General features: G+C 53.7%; 1 protein-coding gene across 1 annotated transcript in view; it reads right to left on the bottom strand.

The window, feature by feature from the left end:
- The window catches only part of LOC127548419 (mucin-17-like), a 79,506-nt gene that overhangs the window by 30,655 nt on the left and 22,876 nt on the right, over positions 1-25,975 (bottom strand). The window contains exons 4-12 of the mRNA XM_051975833.1: positions 24,041-24,214; positions 22,573-22,665; positions 18,478-21,018; positions 16,684-16,785; positions 13,255-16,080; positions 12,577-12,690; positions 8,505-8,618; positions 4,071-4,184; positions 431-544 (exon numbers count right to left, since the gene is read on the bottom strand). Coding sequence (XP_051831793.1) covers positions 431-544; positions 4,071-4,184; positions 8,505-8,618; positions 12,577-12,690; positions 13,255-16,080; positions 16,684-16,785; positions 18,478-21,018; positions 22,573-22,665; positions 24,041-24,214 — 6,192 coding nt within the window. The remainder of the gene's footprint in view (positions 1-430; positions 545-4,070; positions 4,185-8,504; positions 8,619-12,576; positions 12,691-13,254; positions 16,081-16,683; positions 16,786-18,477; positions 21,019-22,572; positions 22,666-24,040; positions 24,215-25,975) is intronic.

The raw sequence follows: 25,975 nt of genomic DNA, 5'->3' as shown, positions 1-25,975 counted from the left end.
AGGATAGATACTCTTTATCTTCAAGCTGGTCCTCAGACTTTTTCCATATGTCCTCATTCACCTCTCAGCTGCTGAGACCCCCTTCTACAGTCTCCCTCTTTGGCTTAGTCAGGGCAAATGGGCAAATGCTACCTATCTATAATCAAAAACTCTCCAAGAAATGTCTCAGAAAGGCATTAGAGAAACCAAACTCTGCTTCTCCTCCATCTTCTAAAAGGAAACAGGCCTGATGTGCAATCCCAAAGAAATAGAAAGGCAAAGACTTCCCCCAAAGAAGGCAAGGAAGACACAAGGATGATGGCACGCAATCTCTAAGAACCAAGAAGAGCCCCACAAATGTCCCTGAGATGCAGAATGCCCCCAAAGTGGGAAACTGAACAGAGGAGGAGGATAGTCCCCCAGTGTAAGCAGAAGGCTGAGTCTTACTGACCTGCAACAGTGGCTGGCGGGGTCGGCACCATGGGCTCGCTAGCAGGAGATCTGGGAGGTTCAGATGAGGGTAGATCTGCACTCTGGGTGTTGGGACTTAGGCTCTCATCAATTCCTGAAAAAAGGGTAGGTCAGTCAATCTCCCGGCCAACAAGCAGTGAGGGTCCTGTACCCTAGCAGGGACTCTGAGACCTGTCAGGAAGAAAAACTTTGAGGGCCTGCTGAGGTTCCGATGGATCTTCACTGGATGTTGCAAGGATCATGCCTTCCCTTAGACACTGATTGAGGGACCCCCTGCCCCAATCCATTCTATCTCCTGTCCGAGCCAACTGACCACAATGAGAACATGCAATTTCCTCCCAGAGGACAAGGGGCACTTTAGGCACAAGATCACAAGGCTTCCTTCATCCCCCAGAGGCAGATCAAAAATGATCAACAGTAAGCAGAGCACACAAAGGGGAGTAAACTCTCAAGACCTCCTCCAGCCAGAGTAACAAATGCCTTTAGGGCTTGAACACAAGTGGCTGCTTCCCACCATAGGGCAGAAAGGGAACAACCTTCCAATCCAAGTGAATCCTACCCAAAGGGGAAGAAGCAGGTAAGGTCATGCTCAGGTGGGGACAGGGCTAAGCTCAAAGCACCAGGGACTGAAACCGAGACAGTACCCGATGGGGAAGGGACATCCACTGGGAGGCTGATTCCTGAGTGTGAAGGGAAAGATGTCCACAGGGGCTCCATGTCTCTTGATGTGGTGAATAGCCCTGCTGTTTTCCCTTTGGTGTTCCTCTCTGCCTCAGTGGTAATGGGAAGGGTCACAGGGGACCCGGAAGATGTGGCCATCCCAGGTGCAGAGCTCTTGGTCCAAGCAGTGAAGGGCATGAACTCAGCCGAGGAGCCTAGGTTGGAGTGTGACAGCCCGGAAGTAGTCGCTGCGGCCTCTGAGAACTGGTCAGACACAAGACTGGTCCCTGGGGATGAGGTGCTCTCCAGGGCATTGGCAAAGCTGGTGTCTGGTGCCGTTGGGAGGCTGCTCCAAGAGCCAGAGGAAGAGGACTGTGAGCTAGAAGCTGAGGTGATGGAAATGCGGGTCAGAGGAGGGCTGAGACTGGAACCATTCCACTCCTCAGTGGTGGACAGGCCTGATTGCGTGGGGCTGGACTCCTGCTCTGCAGACCCCAGAGACCCTGTTGCTGTGATCAAAGGAGCAGCTGAAGTAGAAGCTGTTTCCTTGCTGACATTCTCTGAGAAGGTGGCTACAACCCTGTCTTTGTAGGTGGCCAGCCCAGACCGTGAGGTCTCTGTCATGAAGTTGGTGGGGCCCAAAGAAACAGTCCCAGCCCAAGAAGCTCCAAGGGTCTCTGACAGGGCCTTGGGGTATGTGGCAGAAGGGCTGAGCTGTGTGACCAGAGCAAGAGGAGAAGCTGAGCTGGCTTCTGCAGCCGGCCCAGGGGCCGATGGGGATGTGGTCTCAGTCATTGTTGGCAGGTCAGTGACAGGCAGACCTTCTGTACTTGGCCCAAGGGATACCTCCTGCAGAAGGGGGCTTGTCCCTGTGGGAGCTGTGTCCCTAGAGGAGACTGGGATGACTTCTGGGCTAGTAGGGGGCTCTTGACTGAGTCTCCTTTCAGTGCCCTCTCTTGTCACAGTAGCTGGGACTTCCCTGGTGGACACTTCCACTGGTGACGTGGTCAAGGAATGAAGGGAGGTGGTCTCTGAGGCTGTGGCTGACAGCTCATGGGCTCTACTCCCCTCCCCTGGGGAGCTAATGGCCAAGGAGGCAGAACCTGGGGCTCCACTCCCAGGGCCTGAGGGAGTGGAACCTACAGGCAGGGAGGCAGTCACTGAGGCAGCTGCCCCGGCCCCTCCTTCCCGGGTTGGGAGCTCCACTGATGAAGCTGAGGCAGGAGGGGTGGCCCTTCTGACTGTGCTCTGGCTGCTGGGAGTCAGCTTTGTCCTTTCAGTACCAGGGACAGCAGAACTCCCTCCTTCCCCCAGGGTGCTGGCAGAGCCCGTGCTGCGGCCTGTGTGGACCCCACCAGGAGAGAAAAGGGAGGTCCTTGTCTCAGACCAGGTCTCCAGGCTCCCCGTGGAAGGGCTGGGCATTCTAGTAAGGATGGGAGTTCCCGAACTCGCTGTGGATACAGGGACACTGATGGACAATAACGAGGTCCCTGTGCTCCCTGCCATGGATGTTGTGTCCATGGCTGCTCTTCCTGCCTCAGGGGAGGACGACTGACTCAGGCCAGTGGAGGGTGGCCCAGATGAAATGGCTCCAGGGCCCGTCTCACTTTCCGGCCTCCCTGCTGTGCTCCAAGTCCCCGTGTGCATTGGGATGGCTGTGGGGACCATCTCTGGGACTTGGCTATGGAAGCCTGTGTGAGAAGGAGCTGGGGAAAGAGTGTGGCTGCTAGTTTGCCCTGAAGCCGAGAACTCCGGAGGGAAGGAGCTCCCTGGGGGACTGTCTGCAAGCTCCGTGCTGTCAGACTCCCTTGCTGCTGTGTCTGCACTGAGGCTGGCCATGGGGGAAAGGGAGGAAATTGTCCCTTGGGAGCCGGAGGGAAGGGGAGTGCTGGAGCCTGGAACTGCCTGCGGCTTCCCCGGGGTAGGAGCCTTTGGCCGGGAGCCAGTGCCCATCGTCCTGGTGGCAGAAGTCTCCAAGGATTTGGGGTCCTCTGTCCCTGGAGAGGACATGGAGGCCTTGGTGGTGTCCAGGGCTGGACTCTCTGAGGCAGAGCCCACAGGGAAGCTGGAGGCCTGAGCAGAGGCTGAGCCAGGAGCTGTCTCTACAGGCTCGGTCACTGCTGGGCTCCTGAAGGTGGAGGTTCCCATGGAGGATGCAACCACAGGCAGGCTGGTGGGCTCCGGGTCCTCTCCGCTGACAGGGGATGCGTGCCCCGTACCTATGGCATCTGGGCTTCTGCTCGATAACCCTGTGTCTAAAAGAGGGCATTGGTTGGCACAGGAGCAGGGCTCTAGTGGGCTACCTGCGAATGACCCACAGTCACCCTCGTGGCTCCATACAAGGTTCCTCTCAGTGGGAAAGACGGATGCTCCCCTCTCCAAAGCTTCAGACTCCACTATTTATTCTCCCTCCCACACTTGCCATGGAACATCCTGCAGGGCAAGCACTTTCCTCACACAACTTCTTCTAGGAGACTGTGAGCCTGAGTGCAAGTCTGACGCTGACCCACCCTGCTGCAGGCAGAAAGAGACTGACCTTCTCTATCCCTGAGTCTGTCCTGACCTTTTCCATATGTCCTCATTCACCTCTCAGTTGCCCAGAGCAGCTCCTTCAGTCCCCTTCGTTGGCTTAGCCAGGGCAAATGGACAAATGACGACTATTTATCTATAGTCAAGAACTCTCCTAGCAATGTCTCAAAAAAGCAGTGGAGAAACCATACTTTGCTTCCCTTCCATCTTCTAAAAGGAAGCAGGCCTGATGTACAATCCCAAAGAAACAGAGAGAAAGGCAAAGACTTCCCCCAAAGATGGCAATGAAGAGACAAGGATAATGGCATATAATCTGCAAGAACCGAGAAGAGCCCCACAAGTGTCCCTGAGATGAAGAATGCCCCCAAAGTGGGAAACTGAACAGAGGAGGATTGTTCCCCAGTGTAAGCAGAGGGCTCAGTCGTTCTTACCTGCAACAGTGGCTGGCATGGTCGGCACCATGGGCTCGCTAGCAGGAGATCTGGGACGTGCAGGTGAGGGTAGATCTGCACTCTGGGTGCTGGGACTTAGGCTCTCACCCATTCCTGTAAAAAGGGCAAGTCAATCAATCCCCCAGCCAACAAGCAGTGAGGGTCCAATCCCTAACCTGAGCCACCTCTGAGACCTTTCAGGGAGCAAATGGAAGGGAAGAAGGGACTGCTGACTCTCCAGTGGATCTTCGCTGTGCCTTGCAAGGATCACGCCTTCTCTTCCAGGCTGACTGAGGTGTCCCCCACTCCCCAAATCCCTTCTACCTCCTTCACAAGCCAGCTGACCTCAATGAGATCATGTGATTTCTTCCCAGAGGGCAAAGGGCACTTCAGCACAAAGAACACAAGACTGCCCTCTTCTACCAAGGACAGAACCAAACTTACCACCAGGAGGGAGAACACTCAAGGGGGAGAAACCGCTCAAGAGGAGGAACGCCTAGAACAAGGCGTACCTGGGGTCTTCAACAGAAATGGCTACTTCCCACCATAGAAGAGAAAGGGATTGACGAGCACCCTCCCCACTCCAAGTGGATCCTCCACAAAGAGGAAGAAAAAGCTCATGCTCACATGGGGATGGGACCGAGCTGGAAACACCAGCGACTAAAACCCATACAATACCCGATGGGGAAGAGACGTCCACCGGGAGACTGATCCCTGAGTGCGAAGAGACAGTTGTCCACAGAGGCTCCGTATTTCCTAAATATGGTGTGAATGGCCCTGCTGTTCTCCCTTTGGAATTTGTCTCTGACGCAGTGGTGATGGGAAAGGTCACAGGGGACCTGGAAGATGTGGCCATCCCAGGTGCAGAGCTCTTGGTCGAAGCAGTGGAGGGGGGCATGAACTCAGCCGAGGAGCCTGGGTAGGAGTGTGACAGCCCGGAAGTAGTTGCTGCGGCCTCTGAGGACTGGACAGACACAAGACTGGTCCCTGGGGACGAGGTGCTCTCCAGGGCATTGGCAAAGCTGGTGTCTGGTGCCGTTGGGGGGCTGCTCCCAGAGCCAGAGGAAGGGGACTGTGAGCTAGGAGCTGAGGTGATGGAAACGCGGGTCAGAGGAGGGCTGAGACTGGAACCATTCCACTCCTCAGTGGTAGACATGCCTGATCGCGTGGGGCTGGACTCCTGCTCTGTAGACCCGAGGGACCCTGTTGCTGTGACCAAAGGAGCAGCTGAAGTAGAAGCTGTTTCCTCGCTGACATTCTCTGAGAAGGTGGACACAGCCCTGTCTGCGTGGGTGGCCAGCCCAGACCTTGAGGTCTCTGTCGTAAAGTTGGTGGGGCCCAAAGAAACGGTCTCGGCCCAAGATGCTCCAAGGGTCTCTGCTGTGGACTTGGGGGATGTGGCAGAAGGGCTGAGCCATGTGACCGGAGCAAGAGGAGAAGCTGAAATGGAAGCTGTTTCCCCACTGGTCTTCTCTGAGAAGGTGGCTACAACCCTGTCTTCATAGGTGGCCAGCCCAGACCTTGAGGTCTCTGTCATGAAGTGGGTTGGGCCCAAAGAAACAGTCCTGGCCCAAGATGCTCCACGGGTCTCTGCTGTGGACTTGGGGGATGTGGCAGAAAGGCTGAGCCATGTGACCGGAGCAAGAGGAGAAGCTGAGCTAGCTTCTGCAGCCGGCCCAGGGGCCGATGGGGATATGGTCTCAGTCATTGTTGGCAGGTCAGTGACAGGCAGACCTTCTGTACTTGGCCCAAGGGATACCTCCTGCAGAAGGGGGCTTGTCCCTGTGGGAGCTGTGTCCCTAGAGGAGACTGGGATGACTTCTGGGCTAGTAGGGGGCTCTTGACTGAGTCTCCTTTCAGTGCCCTCTCTTGTCACAGTAGCTGGGACTTCCCTGGTGGACACTTCCACTGGTGACGTGGTCAAGGAATGAAGGGAGGTGGTCTCTGAGGCTGTGGCTGACAGCTCATGGGCTCTACTCCCCTCCCCTGGGGAGCTAATGGCCAAGGAGGCAGAACCTGGGGCTCCACTCCCAGGGCCTGAGGGAGTGGAACCTACAGGCAGGGAGGCAGTCACTGAGGCAGCTGCGCCAGCCCCTCCTTCCCGGGTTGGGATCTCCATGGATGAAGCTGAGGCAGGAGGGGTGGCCCTTCTGACTGTGCTCTGACTGCTGGGAGGCAGCTTTGTCCTTTCAATACCAGGGACAGAAGAACTCCCATCATCCCCCAGGGTGCTGGACTCAGAGGGGGCTTCAGGGGTGACTACTGTGGGAATCCGGAGCCAATCCAGGCTGGAGCTTAGCACACCCATGGCGGCCTCAGCTGGGCTAGAAAACCATGAGACCGTTGTACCTTCCCCAGGATGAGCAAGAGGGTCATTAGAGGCAGAAGTTCCAGCTGCGGTCCTTGGCCCCAGCCCGGAGGGGGTCTCAGCCCCACCAATGGTCACTGGCACACTGGAGCTGTGGTCCCAGGGGGGAAGACCCGGTGTGTCAGTGCTGGGCCCCACGGTGGGAGCTGGGACGTGTCTCAGTGTGGAAGTCTGTGCAGGAAGCCGGGAGCCAGAGACATCCATCGTGGTCTCAGAGCTTGTGGGACTGGGCTCATGCAGGAGGAAGGGGCTGGACTCCCCACCCGCACTGCTCTGTGTGCCCCCACTGGGTGGGAAGGTTGCAAGAGAAGCCGCAGAACTGGCCCCCCCCTCGGGCATGGGAGTCCCCAAAGACGGCTGCCCAGTCGTACCAACAGGTATCCCAGTGGCCAGGGATGCCGACGGGAGGAGCCGGGTGCTGGCAGAGCCCGTGCTGTGGCCCATGTGGACCACACCAGGAGAGAAAGGGGAGGTCCTTGTCTCAGGCCAGGAGGTCTCCAGGCTCCCCGTGGAAGGGCTGGGCATTCTAGAAGGGATGGGAGTTCCCAAACTCGCTGTGGATACAGGGACACTGATGGACAATAACGAGGTCCCTGTGCTCCCTGCCATGGATGTTGTGTCTGTGGCTGCTCCTCCTGCTTCAGGGGAGGACGACTGACTCAGGCCAGTGGAGGGTGGCCCAGATGAAATGGCTCCAGGGCCCGTCTCACTTTCCGGCCTCCCTGACGTGCTCCAAGTCCCCATGCGCATTGGGATGGATGTGGGGACCATCTCTGGGACTTGGCTATGGAAGCCTGTGTGAGAAGGAGCTGGGGAAAGAGTGTGGCTGCTAGTTTGCCCTGAAGCCGAGAACTCCGGAGGGAAGGAGCTCCCTGGGGGACTGTCTGCAGGCTCCGTGCTGTCAGACTCCCTTGCTGCTGTGGTGTCTGCACTGGGGCTGGCCATGGGGGAAAGGGAGGAAACTGTCCCTTGGGAGCCGGAGGGGCGGGGAGCGCTGGAGCCTGGAACCACCTGCGGCTTCCCCGGGATAGGAGCCTTTGGCCGGGAGCCAGTGCCCATCGTCCTGGTGGCAGAAGTCTCCAAGGATTTGGGGTCCTCTGTCACCGGAGAAGACATGGAGGCCTTGGTGGTGTCCAGGGCTGGACTCTCTGAGGCAGAGCCCACAGGGAAGCTGGAGGCCTGAGCAGAGGCTGAGCCAGGAGCTGTCTCTACAGGCTCGGTCACTGCTGGGCTCCTAAAGGTGGAGATTCCCATGGAGGATGCAACCACAGGCAGGCTGGTGGGCTCCGGGTCCTCTCTGCTGACAGGGGATGCGTGCCCCGTACCTATGGCATCTGGGCTTCTGCTCGATAACCCTGTATCTAAAAGAGGGCATTGGTTGGCACAGGAACAGGGCTCTAGTGGGCTACCTGCGAATGACCCACAGTCACCCTCGTGGCTCCATTCAAGGTTCCTCTCAGTGGGAAAGACGGATGCTCCCGTCTCCAAAGCTTCAGACTCCACCATTCATTCTCCCTCCCACACTTGCCATGGAATATCCTGCAGGGCAAGCACTTTCCTCACACAACTTCTTCTAGGAGACTGTGAGCCTGAGTGCAAGTCTGACGCTGACCCACCCTGCTGCAGGCAGAAAGAGACTGACCTTCTCTATCCCTGAGTCTGTCCTGACCTTTTCCATATGTCCTCATTCACCTCTCAGTTGCCCAGAGCAGCTCCTTCAGTCCCCTTCGTTGGCTTAGCCAGGGCAAATGGACAAATGACGACTATTTATCTATAGTCAAGAACTCTCCTAGCAATGTCTCAAAAAAGCAGTGGAGAAACCATACTTTGCTTCCCTTCCATCTTCTAAAAGGAAGCAGGCCTGATGTACAATCCCAAAGAAACAGAGAGAAAGGCAAAGACTTCCCCCAAAGATGGCAATGAAGAGACAAGGATAATGGCATATAATCTGCAAGAACCGAGAAGAGCCCCACAAGTGTCCCTGAGATGCAGAATGCCCCCAAAGTGGGAAACTGAACAGAGGAGGATTGTCCCCCAGTGTAAGCAGAGGGCTCAGTCGTTCTTACCTGCAACAGTGACTGGCATGGTCGGCACCATGGGTTCGCTAGCAGGAGATCTGGGACGTGTAGGTGAGGGTAGATCTGCACTCTGGGTGCTGGGACTTAGGCTCTCACCCATTCCTGTAAAAAGGGCAAGTCAATCAATCCCCCAGCCAAAAAGCAGTGAGGGACCTGTACCCTAGCTGAGGCTTTGAGAAGAAAGACTCTGTGTGTTGCAAGGATCACACCTTCCCTTCCAGACACTGGCTGAGGTGACCTCCCCTCTCTAATCCATTCTATCTCCTATCCAAGCCAGCTAACTGCAAAGAGAAGATGCAATTTCCTGCCAGAGGACAAGGGGCACTTCAGCACAAGATCACAAGCTTCCTTCATCTACCAGAGGCAGATAAAAAGTGATCAACAGTAGGCAGAGCACTCAAAGGGGAGTAATCTCTCAAGAAGACCTCCAGCCAGAACACACATGCCTTGGGGTCTTCAACACAAGTGGTTCCTTCCCACCATAGAGCAGAAAGGGATCAACCTCCCCACGCCAAGTAGATCCTACCCAAAGGGGAAGAAGCAGGTAAGGTCATGCTCACATGGGGATGAGCTAAGCTCAAAGCACCCGGGACTGAAACCCAGACTGTACCCGATGGGGAAAAGACATCCACTGTGAGGCTGCTCCCTGAGTGTGAAGGGAGAGATGTCCACAGGGCCTCCATGTCTCTCAACGCTGGTGTGAAAGGCCCTATTAATATCTGAGTGGTGGTGGAAAAAGTCACAGGGGACCCGGAGGATATGGCCATCCCTGGTGCAGAGCTCTGGGTCCAATCAGAGGAGGTCATGAATGCAGCCGAGGAATCTGGGTTGGAATGTGACAGACCGGAAGTAGTCGCTGTGGCCTCTGAGGACTGCACAGGTACAAGGGTAGCTCCTGGGGACGAGGTGCTGTCCAGGGCACTGGCAAAGCTGGTGTCTGGTGCCATTGGGGGGCTGCTCCCAGAGCCAGAGGAAGGGGACTGTGAGCTAGGAGCTGAGGTGATGGAAACGCTGGTCAGAGGAGGGCTGAGACTGGAACCATTCCATTCCTCACTGGTTGACAAGCCTGATTGCATGGGGCTGGACTCCTGCTCTGTAGACCCCAGGGACCCTGTTGCTGTGACCAAAGGAGAAGCTGAAGTAGAAGCTGTTTCTTTCCTGACATTCTCTGAGAAGGTGGACACAACCCTGTCTTTGTAGGTGGCCAGCCCAGACCGTGAGGTCTCTGTCATGAAGTTGGTGGGGCCCAAAGAAACGGTCCCAGCCCAAGATGCTCCAAAGGTCTCTGCTGTGTACTTGGTGGATGTGGCAGAAGGGCTGAGCCGTGTGACCGGAGCAAGAGGAGAAGCTGAGCTGGCTTCTGCAGCCAGCCCAGGGGCCGATGGGGATGTGGTCTCAGTCATTGTTGGCAGGTCAGTGACAGGCAGACCTTCTGTACTTGGCCCAAGGGATACCTCCTGCAGAAGATGGATTGTCGCTGTGGGAGCTGTGTCCCTAGAGGAGACTGGGATGTCTCCTGGGCTGGTAGGGAGCTCTTGACTCAATGTCCCTTCAGTGCCCTCTCTTGTCACAGTAGCTGGGACTTCCCTGGTGGAAACTTCCACTGGTGACATCGTCAGGGAATGAAGGGAGGTGGTCTCTGAGGCTGTGGCTGACAGCTCATAGGTTCTACTCCCATCCCCTGGGGAGCTAATGGCCAAGGAGGCAGAACCTGGGGCTCCACTCCCAGGGCCTGAGGGAGTGGAATCTACAGGCAGGGAGGCAGTCACTGAGGCAGCTGCCCCGGCCCCTCCTTCCCGGGTTGGGATCTCCACAGGTGAGGGTGAGGCAGGAGGGGTGGCCCTTCTGACTGTGCTCTGACTGCTGGGAGGCAGCTTTGTCCTTTCAATACCAGGGACAGAAGAACTCCCATCATCCCCCAGGGTGCTGGACTCAGAGGGGGCTTCAGGGGTGACTACTGTGGGAATCCGGAGCCAATCCAGGCTGGAGCTTAGCACACCCATGGCGGCCTCAGCTGGGCTAGAAAACCATGAGACCGTTGCACCTTCCCCAGGATGAGCAAGAGGGTCACTAGAGGCAGAAGCTCCACCTGCGGTCCTTGGCCCCAGCCCGGAGGGGGTCTCAGCCCCACCAATGGTCACTGGCACACTGGAGCTGTGGTCCCAGGGGGGAAGACCCGGTGTGTCAGTGCTGGGCCCCGCGGTGGGAGCTGGGACGTGTCTCAGTGTGGAAGTCTGTGCAGGAAGCCGGGAGCCAGAGACGTCCCTCGTGGTCTCAGAGCCTGTGGGACTGGGCTCATGCAGGAAGAAGGGGCTGGACTCCCAGCCAGTGCTTCTCTGTGTGCCCCCACTGGGCGGGAAGGTTGCAAGAGAAGCCGCAGAACTGCCCCCCCCCTCGGGCATGGGGGTCCCCAAAGATGGCTGCCCAGTCGTACCAACAGGTATCCCAGTGGCCAGGGATGCCGACGGGAGGAGCCGGGTGCTGGCAGAGCCCATGCCATGGCCAACATTGGGAGAGAAAGGGGAGGTCCTTGTCTCAGGCCAGGAGGTCTCCAGGCTCCCCGTGGAAGGGCTGGGCATTCTAGTAGGGATGGGAGTTCCCGAACTCGCTGTGGATACAGGGACACTGATGGACAATAATGAGGTCCCTGTGCTCCCTGCCATGGATGTTGTGTCCATGGCTGCTCTTCCTGCCTCAGGGGAGGACGACTGACTCAGGCCAGTGGAGGGCGGCCCAGATGAAATGGCTCCAGGGCCCGTCTCACTTTCTGGCTTCCCTGCCGTGCTCCAAGTCCCCGTGTGCATTGGGATGGATGTGGGGACCATCTCTGGGACTTGGCTATGGAAGCCTGTGTGAGAAGGAGCTGGGGAAAGAGTGTGGCTGCTAGTTTGCCCTGAAGCCGAGAACTCCGGAGGGAAGGAGCTCCCTGGGGGACTGTCTGCAGGCTCCGTGCTGTCAGGCTCCCTTACTGCTGTGGTGTCTGCACTGGGGCTGGTCGTGGGGGAAAGGGAGGAAACTGTCCCTTGGGAGCCGGAGGGGCGGGGAGCGCTGGAGCCTGGAACCACCTGTGGCTTCCCTGGGGTAGGAGCCTGTGGCAGGGAACTAGTGCCCATCGTCCCAGTGGCAGAAGTCTCCAAGGATTTGGGGTCCTCTGTCCCTGGAGAGGACATGGAGGCCTTGGTGGTGTCCAGGGCTGGACTCTCTGAGGCAGAGCCCACAGGGAAGCTGGAGGCCTGAGCAGAGGCTGAGCCAGGAGCTGTCTCTACAGGCTCGGTCACTGCTGGGCTCCTAAAGGTGGAGGTTCCCATGGAGGATGCAACCACAGGCAGGCTGGTGGGCTCCGGGTCCTCTCCGCTGGCAGGGGATGCGTGCCCCGTACCTATGGCATCTGGGCTTCTGCTCGATAACCCTGTATCTAAAAGAGGGCATTGGTTGGCACAGGAGCAGGGCTCTAGTGGGCTACCTGCGAATGACCCACAGTCACCCTCATGGCTCCATTCAAGGTTCCTCTCAGTGAGAAAGATGGATGCTCCCCTCTCCAGGGCTCCAGACTCCACCATTCATTCTCCCTCCCACACTTGCCATGGAACATCCTGCAGGGCAAGCACTTTCCTCACACAACTTCTTCTAGGAGACTGTGAGCCTGAGTGCAAGTCTGACGCTGACCCACCCTGCTGCAGGCGGAGAGAGACTTGGTCTCTAAGCTCATTCACCTCTCAATGGCCCAGATCGCTTCTGATAGGGCTCCTCTTTGCCTTATTCAGGGCAGCCTGGCAAATGCCCTCTATTTATGGCCAAGCCCTCTCCTCAAATCGTCTTGGTAAACTTCTGTTTCCCCTCCATCTTCCAGAAGGAAGCAGGCCAGATGTGCAATATCAAAGAAATAGAGAAGGAGGCAAAGACTTCCCCAAAAGAAGGCAAGGAAGACACAAGGATAATGGCACACAATCTCCAGGTTCTGAGAAGAGCCCCACAAATGTCCCTGAGATGCAGAATGCCCCCAAAGTGGGAAACTGAATCGAGGAGGAGGATTGTAAGCAGAGGGCTGAGTCTTTCTTACCTGCAACAGTGGCTGGCATGGTCGGCACCATAGGCTCGCTAGCAGGAGATCTGGGACGTGCAGGTGAGGGTAGATCTGCACTCTGGGTGCTGGGACTTAGGCTCTCATCCATTCCTGTAAAAGGGGCAAGTCAGTCAATCCCCCAGCCAACAAGCATTGAGGGTCCACGTCCCCTAGCAGAGAATCTGAAACCTGTCAGGGAGCAAAAGGTAGGGACTAAGGGACTGCTGGCTCTCCAATGGATCTACGCTGTGCCTTGCAAGGATCACGTCTTTCCTTCCAGATACTGACTGAGGCATCCCCCACTCCCCAAATTCATTCTACCTCCATCACAAGCCAGCTGACCTCAATGAGAACATGTATTTTCCCCCCAGAGGGCAAAGGGCACTTCAGCACAAAGAACACAAGACTGCCCTCATCCACCTGAGGCAGATTGAAAGTGAACACCAGGAGGGAGAGCACTCAATGGGGAGGAACTGCTCAAGAGGAGGAACTGCCAGAACAAGACATACCTGGGGTCTTCAACACAAATGGCTGCTTCCCACCATAGGGCAAATAGAGATCGACCAGCTCCCTCCCCACTCCAAGGGGATCCTCCACAAAGGGGAAGACAAAGCTCATGCTCACATAGGGATGGGACCGAGCTGGAAACACCAGCAACTAAAACCCATACAATACCCGATGGGGAAGAGACGTCCACCGGGAGACTGATCCCTGAGTGCGAAGAGACAGTTGTCCACAGAGGCTCCGTATTTTCTAAATATGGTGTGAATGGCCCTGCTGTTCTCCCTTTGATGTTCGTCTCTGACCCAGTGGTGATGGGAAAGGTCACAGGGGACCCAGAGGATGTGGCCATCCCAGGTGCAGAGCTCTTGGTCCAAGAAGTGGAGGAGGGCATGAACTCAGCCGAGGAGCCTGGGTAGGAGTGTGACAGCCCGGAAGTAGTTGCTGCAGCCTCTGAGGACTGGACAGACACAAGACTGGTCCCTGGGGATGAGTTGCTGTCCAGGGCATTGGCAAAGCTGGTGTCTGGTGGCGTTGGGGGGCTGCTCCCAGAGCCAGAGGAAGGGGACTGTGAGCTAGGAACTGAGATGATGGAAACGCTGGTCAGAGGAGGGCTGAGACTGGAACCATTCCACTCAGTGGTGGACAGGCCTGATCGCGTGGGGCTGGACTCCTGCTCTGTAGACCCCAGGGACCCTGTTGCTGTGACCAAAGGAGCAGCTGAAATAGAAGCTGTTTCCTCGCTGACATTCTCTGAGAAGGTGGACACAGCCCTGTCTGCGTGGGTGGGCAACCCAGACCTTGAGGTCTCTGTCATGAAGTGGGTGGGACGCAAAGAAACAGTCCTGGCCCAAGATGCTCCACGGGTCTCTGCTGTGGACTTGGGGGATGTGGCAGAAGGGCTGAGCCGTGTGACCGGAGCAAGAGGAGAAGCTGAGCTGGCTTCTGCAGCCAGCCCAGGGGCCGATGGGGATGTGGTCTCAGTCATTGTTGGCAGGTCAGTGACAGGCAGACCTTCTGTACTTGGCCCAAGGGATACCTCCTGCAGAAGATGGATTGTCGCTGTGGGAGCTGTGTCCCTAGAGGAGACTGGGATGACTTCTGGGCTAGTAGGGGGCTCTTGACTGAGTCTCCTTTCAGTGCCCTCTCTTGTCACAGTAGCTGGGACTTCCCTGGTGGAACCTTCCACTGGTGACGTGGTCAGGGAATGAAGAGAGGTGGTCTCTGAGGCTGTGGCTGACAGCTCATAGGTTCTACTCCCATCCCCTGGGGAGCTAATGGCCAAGGAGGCAGAACCTGGGGCTCCATTACCAGGGCCTGAGGGAGTGGAATCTACAGACAGGGAGGCAGTCACTGAGGCAGCTGCCCCGGCCCCTCCTTCCCGGGTTGGGATCTCCACGGATGAAGCTGAGGCAGGAGGGGTGGCCCTTCTGACTGTGCTCTGACTGCTGGGAGTCAGCTTTGTCCTTTCAGTACCAGGGACAGCAGAACTCCCACCATCCCCCAAAGTGCTGGACTCAGAGGGGGCTTCAGGGGTGACTACTGTGGGAATCCGGAGCCAATCCAGGCTGGTGCTTAGCACACCCATGGCGGCCTCAGCTGGGCTAGAAAACCATGAGACCGTTGCACCTTCCCCAGGATGAGCAAGAGGGTCACTAGAGGCAGAGGCTCCAGCTGCGGTCCTTGGCCCCAGCCCGGCGGGGGTCTCAGCCCCACCAATGGTCACTGGCACACTGGAGCTGTGGTCCCAGGGGGGAAGATCCGGTGTGTCAGTGCTGGGCCCCGCGGTGGGACCTGGGACGTGTCTCAGTGTGGAAGTCTGTGCAGGAAGCCGGGAGCCAGAGACGTCCCTCGTGGTCTCAGAGCCTGTGGGACTGGGCTCATGCAGGAGGAAGGGGCTGGACTCCCAGCCGGTGCTTCTCTGTGTGCCCCCACTGGGCGGGAAGGTTGCAAGAGAAGCTGCAGCGCTGGCCCCCCCCTCGGGCATGGGGGTCCCCAAAGACGGCTGCCCAGTCATACCAACAGGTATCCCAGTGGCCAGGGATGCCGACGGGAGGAGCCGGGTGCTGGCAGAGCCCGTGCCATGGCCAACATTGGGAGAGAAAGGGGAGGTTCTTGTCTCAGGCCAGGAGGTCTCCAGGCTCCCCGTGGAAGGGCTGGGCATTCTAGTAGGGATGGGAGTTCCCGAACTCGCTGTGGATACAGGGACACTGATGGACAACAACAAGGTCCCTGTGCTCCCTGCCATGGATGTTGTGTCTGTGGCTGCTCCTCCTGCTTCAGGGGAGGACGACTGACTCAGTCCAGTGGAGGGTGGCCCAGATGAAATGGCCCCAGGGCCCGTCTCACTTTCTGGCTTCCCTGCCGTGCTCCAAGTCTCCGTGTGCATTGGGATGGATGTGGGGACCATCTCTGGGACTTGGCTATGGAAGCCTGGGTGAGAAGGAGCTGGGGAAAGAGTGTGGCTGCTAGTTTGCCCTGAAGCCGAGAACTCTGGAGGGAAGGAGCTCCCTGGGGGACTGTCTGCAGGCTCCGTGCTGTCAGGCTCCCTTGCTGCTGTGGTGTCTGCACTGGGGCTGGCCGTGGGGAAAAGGGAAGAAACTGTCCCTTGGGAGCCGGAGGGGAAGGGAGTGCTGGAGCCTGGAACCGCCTGTGGCTTCCCCGAAGTAGGAACCTGTGGCAGGGAGTCAGTGCCCATGGTCCCGGTGGCAGAAGTCTCCAAGGATTTGGAGTCCTCTGTCACCGGAGAAGACATGGAGGCTGGGGTGGTGTCCAGGGCTGGGCTCCCCGAGGCAGAGCCCACAGGGAAGCTGGAGGCCTGAGCAGAGGCTGAGCCAGGAGCTGTCTCTACAGGCTCGGTCACTGCTGGGCTCCTAAAGGTGGAGGTTCCCATGGAGGATGCAACCACAGGCAGGCTGGTGGGCTCCGGGTCCTCTCCACTGGCAGGGGATGCGTGCCCCGTACCTACGGCATCTGGGCTTCTGCTCGATAACCCTGTGTCTAAAAGAGGGCATTGGTTGGCACAGGAGCAAGACACTAATGGACTAGCTGCAAATTACCCTGTGACCATCTTTTCTTCTGTGTGTGTGAAACACAAACACACCTAAAATGTTCCAAGCTGCACCATTCACTCTTTCTTTCATGCTCATCATGACACCTTCTCCAGGACAAGCATTTTCATCAATAAGCTTCCCCTCAGTGCCTGAGCCCAAACCCCTCTGCAACACTGACATACACTTTTACAGACTTCTATCCACTGGCAATCTGTATTCCTAGACTTGTCCCGAGCCCTCTTTAATATATGCTCTCCTTCCCTTCTGAGCTGCACTTCCTCCAGTCCACCTGTTTGCATGAACCAGGCCATGTCCTAAAACCACTTGTAGCAAAGCACTGCACAACCCTTTACATCCCCTCCATCTTCCAAAGGAAGCAGTGCTTTTTTCCAGTCCCCAAGAAAAAGCAAGAGTCAAAAACTCTTAAAAAAGGCAAGAACCAAGAAGAGCACCGCAAATATCTGTGAAATGCAAAGCTCCCCCAAAGCAGAAAACTGAGCACAGATGGGCATTGTCCTTCATTGCACATAGAGGGGTAACTCTTACTAACCTGGCGTGGTGGGCAGCAGGGGCTCACTGACTGGAGATCTGGGACCTTCTGTTGAAGGCAGCTCTGCACTGTGAGTACTGGGACCTTGCTTGTCACCAATTGCTGTAGAAATGGTAAGTCAGTCAATCCCTGTGTCAACACACATTGCCTGAGCACTGACTCTAATCAAGGCAGACAGACTTGTCCCTTATGAAGCAGCCTGAAATGAGGTTTCACAGAGACCCCTACGAGTATCTTTGTCTTATCTCTGATCCTTCCTAGCCTTTTGCTGAAGTTTCCCCTTTTCCTCGGACCAGTTGTGTTTAAGATGCTACCTGGCATTTTAAAAGAATAAGGATGTGTAGTTTTTGCCCAGAAGAAGGGAAAGCTCCTTGGGCACTAAGGCCAAAAGGTTCCTCCTTTCAGGAGTTTTGAAGGAGAAAAGCTACCAAGAGGAGTAAAGAAGTCCCCAGATGTGAACTCAAGCTATATCACACATGAGCATTTTGCTTGGTTCCTCTCATTGCCTCAGGTAATTTAGGAAGTCATTCTGTCAGTCTAAGGCTTCTTCACTGTCCAGATTCTCCTGGAGTGATTTGGGCAGTGTCTGTAGGTCAGGAGATGCTGCTAGATCCAGCCCAGATTTATCTGTGGACAAGGATGGAACAGCTGTACCCGTGCCTCCTTCTATGGCAGATAGTCTTACTCATGGCAATAAAATGCTGCCCCGCTGATCTGGGCTTGAGCCCTCTCCGAGCCTCTGACTTCCCTGAGATGGTAGAAGTTACTGTGTGTGTGTGTGTGTGTGTGTCTGTGTGTGTGTGTGTGTGTCTGTGTCTGTGTGTTTGGATTGAAATTTAGATTGAAAATATCTTTGTGACTTTGCTGTTGAAGGCTGTTAAAGGAAAAGAGACCAGATGTTCGGCTACTTTCTAGTTCTGTGCAGAAAGGGTCCCTTGAATTGCTGAAGCTAGCAACCTGAGCGGAGGCAGAAGCAAAGGCTGTCTTTGAGGAGTCAGTTTGTCTCGGAATCTCCAACATTAAAAGTCCAGTTTTGGATCCCATCGCCGAGACCTTGGGGGATTTATGGATTTCCTGCTTACATGAGATTGCTCTGTGACACCCCCTGACTTTGTACTCCTCTCAGATAGGGCTGAGACTAGAAGGAGGGGTTAGTTGGAACCTGAGGAAGATTTGGGCTCAGGTATATATGTCCTACCTTAAGTTTGGGTCCTTCCTTGGGGTAGACCCTATCCTATTGGCAAATCTCTGACTTAGGCTGCTCTTTAAGCCCTGGCATCTCTTAAGTCGTTTCAGGGACCTGAGGCTCCTCTCTTATACCCGGAGCCACCCATTTGTGACAAACATGATGTCCTTTGGACTCCCATGAAGAGAGCAATCTGCTAAGTCCAAGAAATCCCCCAAGCTGTATTAATTCTTGAGGAATATGAGCCAAGGTACAATGTGAATCTGACTACTCCCTCAGTGGAACAGCTACAACGGCTACAGCCACGATGGGCACAGCTAGAACTCTTCCTCTCCAAATCACTCAATGTTATGTTGTCTAGTTCCCATTCTAAGGAACAAAATTGGGATCTCTTAAAGAGATAGCCCAGTGCTTTGGGGCATTGTCAATTAGAATTAATTAGAAAAAAGTTAGAATTAAATTAGAAAATTAGGGGAAAAAAAGAGAGAAGAAGGGAGGGGAGGAAGGCTAGAAGATGCCTCTCCTTTTCAGTGGTGTATCTCTCCCATCTTAGGGTGGAGCCCACCATGCCCTCCCAAAGGACACAGGAAGCCAAAGTGGGAGCTTACTTGTAAGCAGGGTGGCGGGAGTAGGAGAGGGAACCCTCGGAGGGCTGCTCCCATTCGCTGTAACCTCTAAAAGGAGGTCTTGCGTCTCTGCCCGAGCCGATGTCTCTCGGGTCCCAGACTTTGACTCCAAAGTCATGAAAGCTTTGATTGCAGCTATGCTTGGGAGTAGGGTGTGGGTGAGTGCCGTGTATGAGTTTGCGCTGGACGTTCCAGGAGGACTTATCCTGAAGCTGGTACTGGCGTCAGTAGAGAGAGAGGTCTCAGAGGAAAATGGGCTCACGTTTGTATCTGGAGCACTGAGGGACTTGTGGGATTCTACCACCGAAGAGCTGGTAGAGATCAGACTTTGGTAGGACCAGGTTCTGCGGGGGGTGGTTTTCAACCCTCCTTCAAAAACTTTTGTGTAGAAGGAATCGATGAATTCTGAGCCCGTCTCTGTGTCTGATGTTCCTCCCTTGGCCACCAGGGGGCTTATTGAGGACTCACTGGCACTTTTCTGTGTTTTTCCTCGACTGGCAAAAATTGAGCTTGTTGACGCCTGTTCATCTGGGGCTGTTGTAGATGGAGCAGCATCTTTGCTGTTCTGGGCCTTGGGTGTGGGGTCAGATGAGCTGGAGGGCCCATGGACAGCCCTGGAATAGACAGTCTTTTCTGCATTCCCCTCAGTCCAGGGAATGGATGGAGGGTCCAAGGGGCTGGAGCGTGGACTCTGAGTGGTCAGAGATGTTTCTGGCAGCTCCGAGAAGGTGACAGCTATCTTTGCTGTCCTGTCTTCAGCTGTCTGTTCTGTGACTGCCACAGTCGAGCCTGTGTCTCCTCCAATAGCCACTGGGGCATTTGTCAGGGCAATAGGAGGCAGAGGAGAGGAGCCCAACTCGGATCTTTCCTGGGACTTTGACCTCTCTGGAGTTGGAGATGTGGTTTTCAACAGAGTTGAAGTAGGTTGTATCCATGTGACCTTGGGGCTTGTTCCCGCTCCTCCACCAAAAATTTTGGTGTACAAGGCATCAGCTGGAGTAGACAATGGCGTGGAAACTGAGTGGGGAAACTCGCCAGTCATTGGATCTTCTGCTGGGGAGGCTGAAGGGGAAGTAGAGGAAACTGTCCCAAGTGTACTAGTCTCCAGCGGAGGGCTGGAACTTGGAGCAACAGTGGTTTTAAGTGGGGGATGAAAAGGGTCTTCATGTCTTGTCACTTGGATAGTTGTCTCAGCTTGTGCGGTGGTTCCTCCCAAAGTTGAGATGGTCCCTGTAGGCGCCCCAGACCCAAGGCTCCCTACAGTGGTGGCTCCAAGTCCCAGATAGCTGATGACTTTTTCAGAAGTGGTGATCCCCGTGGGGCCAGCAGTTGGAGAAAAAGCTTCTGTCACTTCTGCTCCATTACTGACAACAGATGTCAATGCGTCCACAGATAGAAAGGATGTGGGGGGAGATGTCGAGTAGCCCCACTCCTCTGACTTGGAGACGCCAAAAGACAGGTCTGTCTCAGAGCTGGGTCTTCTGGTAGAACTTGTCGTGAGACTGGTTCTGACCTCAGTAGAATCAGAGGACTCTGGGAATGAGAGTAAGCTGGTCTCTGAGAATGAAGTTCTCCCTGCTGTGCCGGCTTCAATCACTCGAGTGGCTCCGGAGGTCACATTTATACTTTTCAGTGTTTTTTCGCTGGTGACAAGAATTGGGCTAGTTGATTCCTGATCAACCAAGACTTCAGTGGATTCAGTAGATGGAGCAGCATCTTTGCTGGTCTGTGTCTTGGTTGTGGTGTCAGATGAGCTCGAGGGCCTATGGACAGCCCTGGAATAGAGAGTCTTTTCTACACTCAAAGAGGTTGCTCTCTCAGTCCAGGGAATGGATGGAGAGTCCAAGGAGCTCGGGTGTGGACTTTGAACGGTATGGGATGTTTCTTCAGGCTTAGAGAAGGTGCTGGATGTCATCACTACCATACCCTCGGTAGCTGTTTTTGTAAATGGCACAGTTATGCCTATGTCTCCTCCAACAGCTATTGGGACATCACTCAGGGCAATGGGAGACAGGGTAGAGGAGCTCAGCTCACTTCTTGCCTGGGACTTTGACCTCTCTGGGGTTGGAGACGTAGTTTTCATCACAGTTGAAGTAGGTTGTATCCATGTGACTTTGGGACTTGTTCCCACTCCTCCACCAAAAACTTTACTGTACAAGGAATCAACTGGAGTAGACAATGATGTGGGAACTGGTGGATTGATCTCTCCAGTGATCATACCTGCAGTTGGGTTGGCTGCAGGGAGGATAGAGGAAATTGTCTCAGGGAGAATAGAGGAAACTATCCCAAGTGTGCTAGCCTCTAAGGGGGGACTGGAACCTGGAGCAACAGTGGGCTTTAGTGGGGTATGAGAAAGGTCTTCATGTCTTGTGGTCACTTGGGTAGATATCTCAGTTGGCATAGGGGCTTCTGTGGGTGCCCCAGATCCATGGCTGCTCGTAGAGATGGACTCAGGGACATTGGTTGGCTGAGGAGTGGTAGAGCCAGGATCTGTCTCCCCACTCACTGTCTCCACTGAGGTCTCTGAAAAAAAAAAAAAGGACCTAGTCTTTTTCAGGGAGCCTAGAGAGCTCCCAGGTTTCCTGTATAGTCAGGGCAATACCTGCCACTCTACCCCTGGTAGAGCAGAGATAGTCTGGTGACTAAGCAGTTGATTGGTTGGGAAGAGCAGAAGGATGGTGATAGGAGAGCTATCGGAATCATTAGCAACACCTCCCTCCCCACTGCTAGCTGCTGATCCTCTAACTGTACCCACCAAACTCCCCAAACTTTGTTATCTCCTTCTATCTTCCCAACAGAATTTAAGCTTTTGTCTTTTCTTTCCAGTTCTGAGCCTAGTGCCATATACACATTTAGCAGGTATTGGGTAAATGTTTATTGTTGGAGTTATTGTTTTCCCTAAAACAAGCACCTTTTGGATCTGGATTCAAAACTCAGCTATTGCTACTTGCTACCCACCTAATCTTGGACATGTCTCTTTAATCTCTCTGGGTCTCAGTTTCCTCGTCTGTAAAGTGAGGGGTTGGATTCAGTCATCTCTAAAATCTCTTTTAGCTCCTCATCTGTAAAGTGAGGGGTTGGATTCAGTCATCTCTAAGATCTTTTTTAGCTCCTCATCTGTAAAGTGAGGGGTTGGATTCAGTCATCTCTAAGATCTCTTTTAGCTCCTCATCTGTAAAGTGAGGGGTTGGATTCAGTAATCTCTAAGATCTCTTTTAGCTCCTCATCTGTAAAGTGAGGGGTTGGATTCAGTAATCTCTAAGATCTCTTTTAGCTCCTCATCTGTAAAGTGAGGGGTTGGATTCAGTAATCTCTAAGATCTCTTTTAGCTCCTCATCTGTAAAGTGAGGGGTTGGATTCAGTAATCTCTAAGATCTCTTTTAGCTCCTCATCTGTAAAGTGAGAGATTGGATTCAGTAATCTCTAAGATCTCTTTTAGCTCCAAATTTATGGTCTTTTATAATGGTGTGAGCAGTCTTAGAGCTTAATGTTACTTTTCGAGATGTCATGCTGATTTAAGAATTGTTACTCTAACTTTGCAAGAGTCACTGTTACAAGATAGTTTGTCTTGAAGCTTAGCTGCAGTTCCACATAGTTCCACTAGGAATTAAAGATGGGAGAGAGCACCATAGTAGGGCAGACTCTATCCATGTTCTCTATCCATGTTTTCCAAGGTTGACTGGAAGATTCCCACAGAAAGATCAGGTGGTATCTTTAGGAATTGACTAGTGGCTTCCAGTTTGTGTTTTTAAAAAGGTATTTAACAGCACCAGACTCTGAGGCGATATGGCCTATTACAATTTACAATTTACAAACCTGCCCATCCCAATAAAATTCCAGGCAAGTAGACAAGTAGAAGAAAAAGGAAAATAAAATGTGAGCCCAGAAAGAAAAGCTCTTGTTCTGCTCTGATTAGTCTGAGTAAGGGACAGAAAATAAGGAAGCAGGCCTTCAGCAAGTCCACTCACTTCTCTGACACTCGGATGCTACATTGATGATTAGCTGGCCTTGTGAAGACCTTCCAGCTCTGGAGTGAGCTCCTTCTATATTAACAATAGAATGAAAACTTCTACTTACCCAGAGGATTGGAGGTGTTCACAGGTTCTAAAGGGTCACTTGTTGGTTCGTCTGTACCCAAATGACCCGGGGTATCTGAGGAGGATACTGTGCCTGAAGAATAGAATGGGGGAAGACACCAGGCTCAGTCATAGCAAACACATGAAGATGGTTGTGGAGGAAAATACGCAATCTTTAACTCTAAATATATGTCATATACCTAGAACACATAATATTACTTTCATAGGCTCCAGGGTATTTTGTCTTCAAAGTTCTAGCCTGTCAATGGACAATACCACATTTTTTCTTAGACCCAACCAAAAATAAAATAAAATCCTATTTATACCAACAAGAAAGGACAGGTAATTTTTATTTATTTTATTTATTTGCTTAGGCAATTGGGGTTAAGTGACTTGCCCATAGTCACACAGCTAGGAAGTGTTAAGTGTCTGAGATCAGATTTGAACTCAGGTCCTCCTGACTTCAGGGCAGGTGCTCTATCTAGCTGTCCCCAGAAAGGTAATATTTTAAAGCAGGATTCATAACCCTATTTTTTATGATCCCTTGTAGCAGTCAGTCTGATAAAGCCTGTGGATCCCATTCCCTTCTCAACATCATGTTTTTAAAATGTATACATAGGATTACATAGGATGTCGATCTATTGAAATGCAATTCTCAAAATTAAAAAAATATATATTAAATTAAAAATTAAATTAAAAAAATAAATTGAGGGGGAAGTGAAATTATTATTTTAAAAAATAACAGTTCTCAAAAAAGTTTTTTTTCACCCCACGTAAAGGACCTCAGTAATCAAATTGGTTATCATATCCAATCTTGACTCCAAAGGGCTGATGAAGCAGACAGCTCTCCTCAATAGAGAGGTGGTAGATCACAGATGCAGAATGAGGTATAAACTCTTAGACATGGTTCATGCTTATGTGACTTTTTCTTTTTTTAGCAAGAGAGTGCTAAAGGATGAGGAAGTGAAGACGATGTAAAAAGACATCAATATAACAAATTCAAGAGGAGAAAAAAGACAAGAGAGGATAATAGAGCTTGAAAGTTATCCTCCAGGGAAGTGTGCAGGGGAGCAGACATGGGAGCTGGGGCACCACCTGGGGCACGGTCCTGAAATCAGGACCAAAAAATGGACCTGGAGAATTGTCTCTTTTTGTGGCTCTAACCTCGCAGGGCACAGCCCACTTCCACTTTCCATGTCCTCCACCAGGCTCCCCAAAGGGAAGAAGGCACTGGTAGTGATAACACTAATAATCGCGAGCCTTTACATAACTCTTCAAGTCCTGAAAAGCATTTTACACGTCATGTGTTCCAATAGCCCTGTGAGCCATGAAAGTAGGTGACATTACAGATCAGGAAACCAGGCAGAGGGTCACACAGCTAGTAAGTGTCTGCATCAGAATTTGAACTTAATTCTTCCTGGCTCCCAAGTGCTAAGCTCTTTCCACCACACCCCACAGTGGTTACTTACTTATAAGGAGGGTGGGGTTGGCTGGAACAGTAGAGTCTGTTCCTGCTTCAGAAACACTGTTCTCTGTGGCTGGGGTCTCGAGGGAGGATGAGGCTGTTGTCTCTACTGCACGTGTCTTGTCCATCGGAGGAGTGGTCACTAGTTTGGATGTTTCCAATGAACCCTTTTCTGAACCTGTAATGCAACACGACACAACACGTTCATATAATGTTTAGAATTTGCCAAGTTTTTTACACACATCACCTACACCCTCTGAAGCAGGTTATTTTTGTCCCCACTTTACTGATGAAGAAACTGAGGTTCGAGTAAATAAGTGAGACTTGCCTATAGCTGCCCAGCTAGTAAGCATCAAAGGTGAGATTTAACCCAAGTTTTCCTAGCACTGGGTTGAGTGCTCTATCCAATACACCACACTGCCTTTGCTTCAGTGATATTAACTGTCCTTGCAGCCCCATCTTTACTCCCCCCCTATCATGAAGGAGCAGAGTCACGGGGGCTGCACTCATCTGGGATGCAGGGGCAAGGCTCAAGGAAAAGATTCGCTTTGGGCTTAGATGCACTGGGGGGTCCCCAGGTACAGACCCCCAAGGGAAGGTACAGACTCACCAAAAGTGGTGACAACCAGGACAGGGGAGCTCCTGGGGGTTCCTGTCCCTGACTTTGTATCTAGGCTGATGGAAGATGGGGTCTTCCACAGGGGTGAGGTCCAAGTTACAGAAAGGCTGGTCCCTAAGCCTGGCTCCAGGGAGGGTGTGCTCTCCCCTAGAGACCTTTGGGCACCTGCTCCTGTTGCCAGTGCTGTGAGACCAGACAGCATTGTGGGAGGAGAGGCTACTGAGCCAGAGGCAGCTGCAGGTGTCAAGCTAGTTGTCAGTGTCTGCTCTGGGGAGCTAGATGCCCCGCTGGCCGCCTCATTACCAGTAGGGTCACGTCCTATAAGGACTAAGGAGGTCAGGCTTAGAGTGGTCACTGCTGAGCCACGGGTGGTGGCAGGGGTGGGATCTGCAGAGAAAGCTACTGGAGGGCTCTCTCCGACAACATTGGCCAAGGCGCCTCTGGCCGTAGCTAGAGCAGATGAGGTGGTCAGAGGGAAAGCTGAGCTGACCTCTGGGCTCTCAGGAGTCGTAGAGTTAAGAGATGTGGCAGCTGAACCTGGCTGGGGGGTCACATTGTCTAAGGAGGACAGAATTTCCAGGAAGGAGGTGGTCAGGTGTGGGGCTCCTGCATGTGGGAGGTCAGGATGGTGAGCAGTCGGAATAAATTCTCTGAGTTGGTTCCCAGATCTCAGGTGTGAGCTCTCCATCCCGGGGCCAGGTAAACCCAGCTCCCCATCCCTGGGAGGAGCTCCCGATGAGACTGCAGGGGTTGGTACAATGAGGCTCTCTGCCGCAGGGAGGGCAGCACCTGCAGTACTCATGGTGACTTGAGCTGTGGTTGGAGACCTTGGGATGACAGGGCTCTCTCCGGGGTTAACCACGGGGCTGCTGGTACTGGAGACATCAAGTGGAGTGGTTAGTGCCAAAGATGAGTGGGTCCTTGCCAGGTTGGCCTCCTGAGCAGCTACAGTATACTTTAGGTTGGTGTTGCTGACTGAGCCTCCCTTATGCCTTTCAGGAGGGCTAATCCAGAAGCCAGCTCCACTCTGAGTTGAGAAGGAAGTCCCGGGGGAGCCACTATTCCTTAAGTCCAGGGTGCTGCCCGCTGTACTGCCCACTCGAGGGTTCATTGATGGCAAATTTGGATTTGACCATCTGGTTCTCACCATGGTCAACCCTCCAGTAGTAGCCGATACTCCCGCAGAGCTAGTAGCCTGCTCAGAAGCTGTGGTCTCTGTGGAACAATGGGATGGGGAGGGAGCTTCCTCCCCCTGTACTTCAGAGAGATCCATGGCACACACAACGGTGGAGGATGGCGGGGCAGACACGGAGTATCGCT

Source organism: Antechinus flavipes, chromosome 1, assembly GCF_016432865.1.
Source record: "Antechinus flavipes isolate AdamAnt ecotype Samford, QLD, Australia chromosome 1, AdamAnt_v2, whole genome shotgun sequence".
Lineage (NCBI taxonomy): Eukaryota > Metazoa > Chordata > Mammalia > Dasyuromorphia > Dasyuridae > Antechinus > Antechinus flavipes.
The sequence above is the reverse complement of the archived record's forward strand: the minus strand, read 5'-3'. Positions and strand labels throughout refer to the sequence as shown.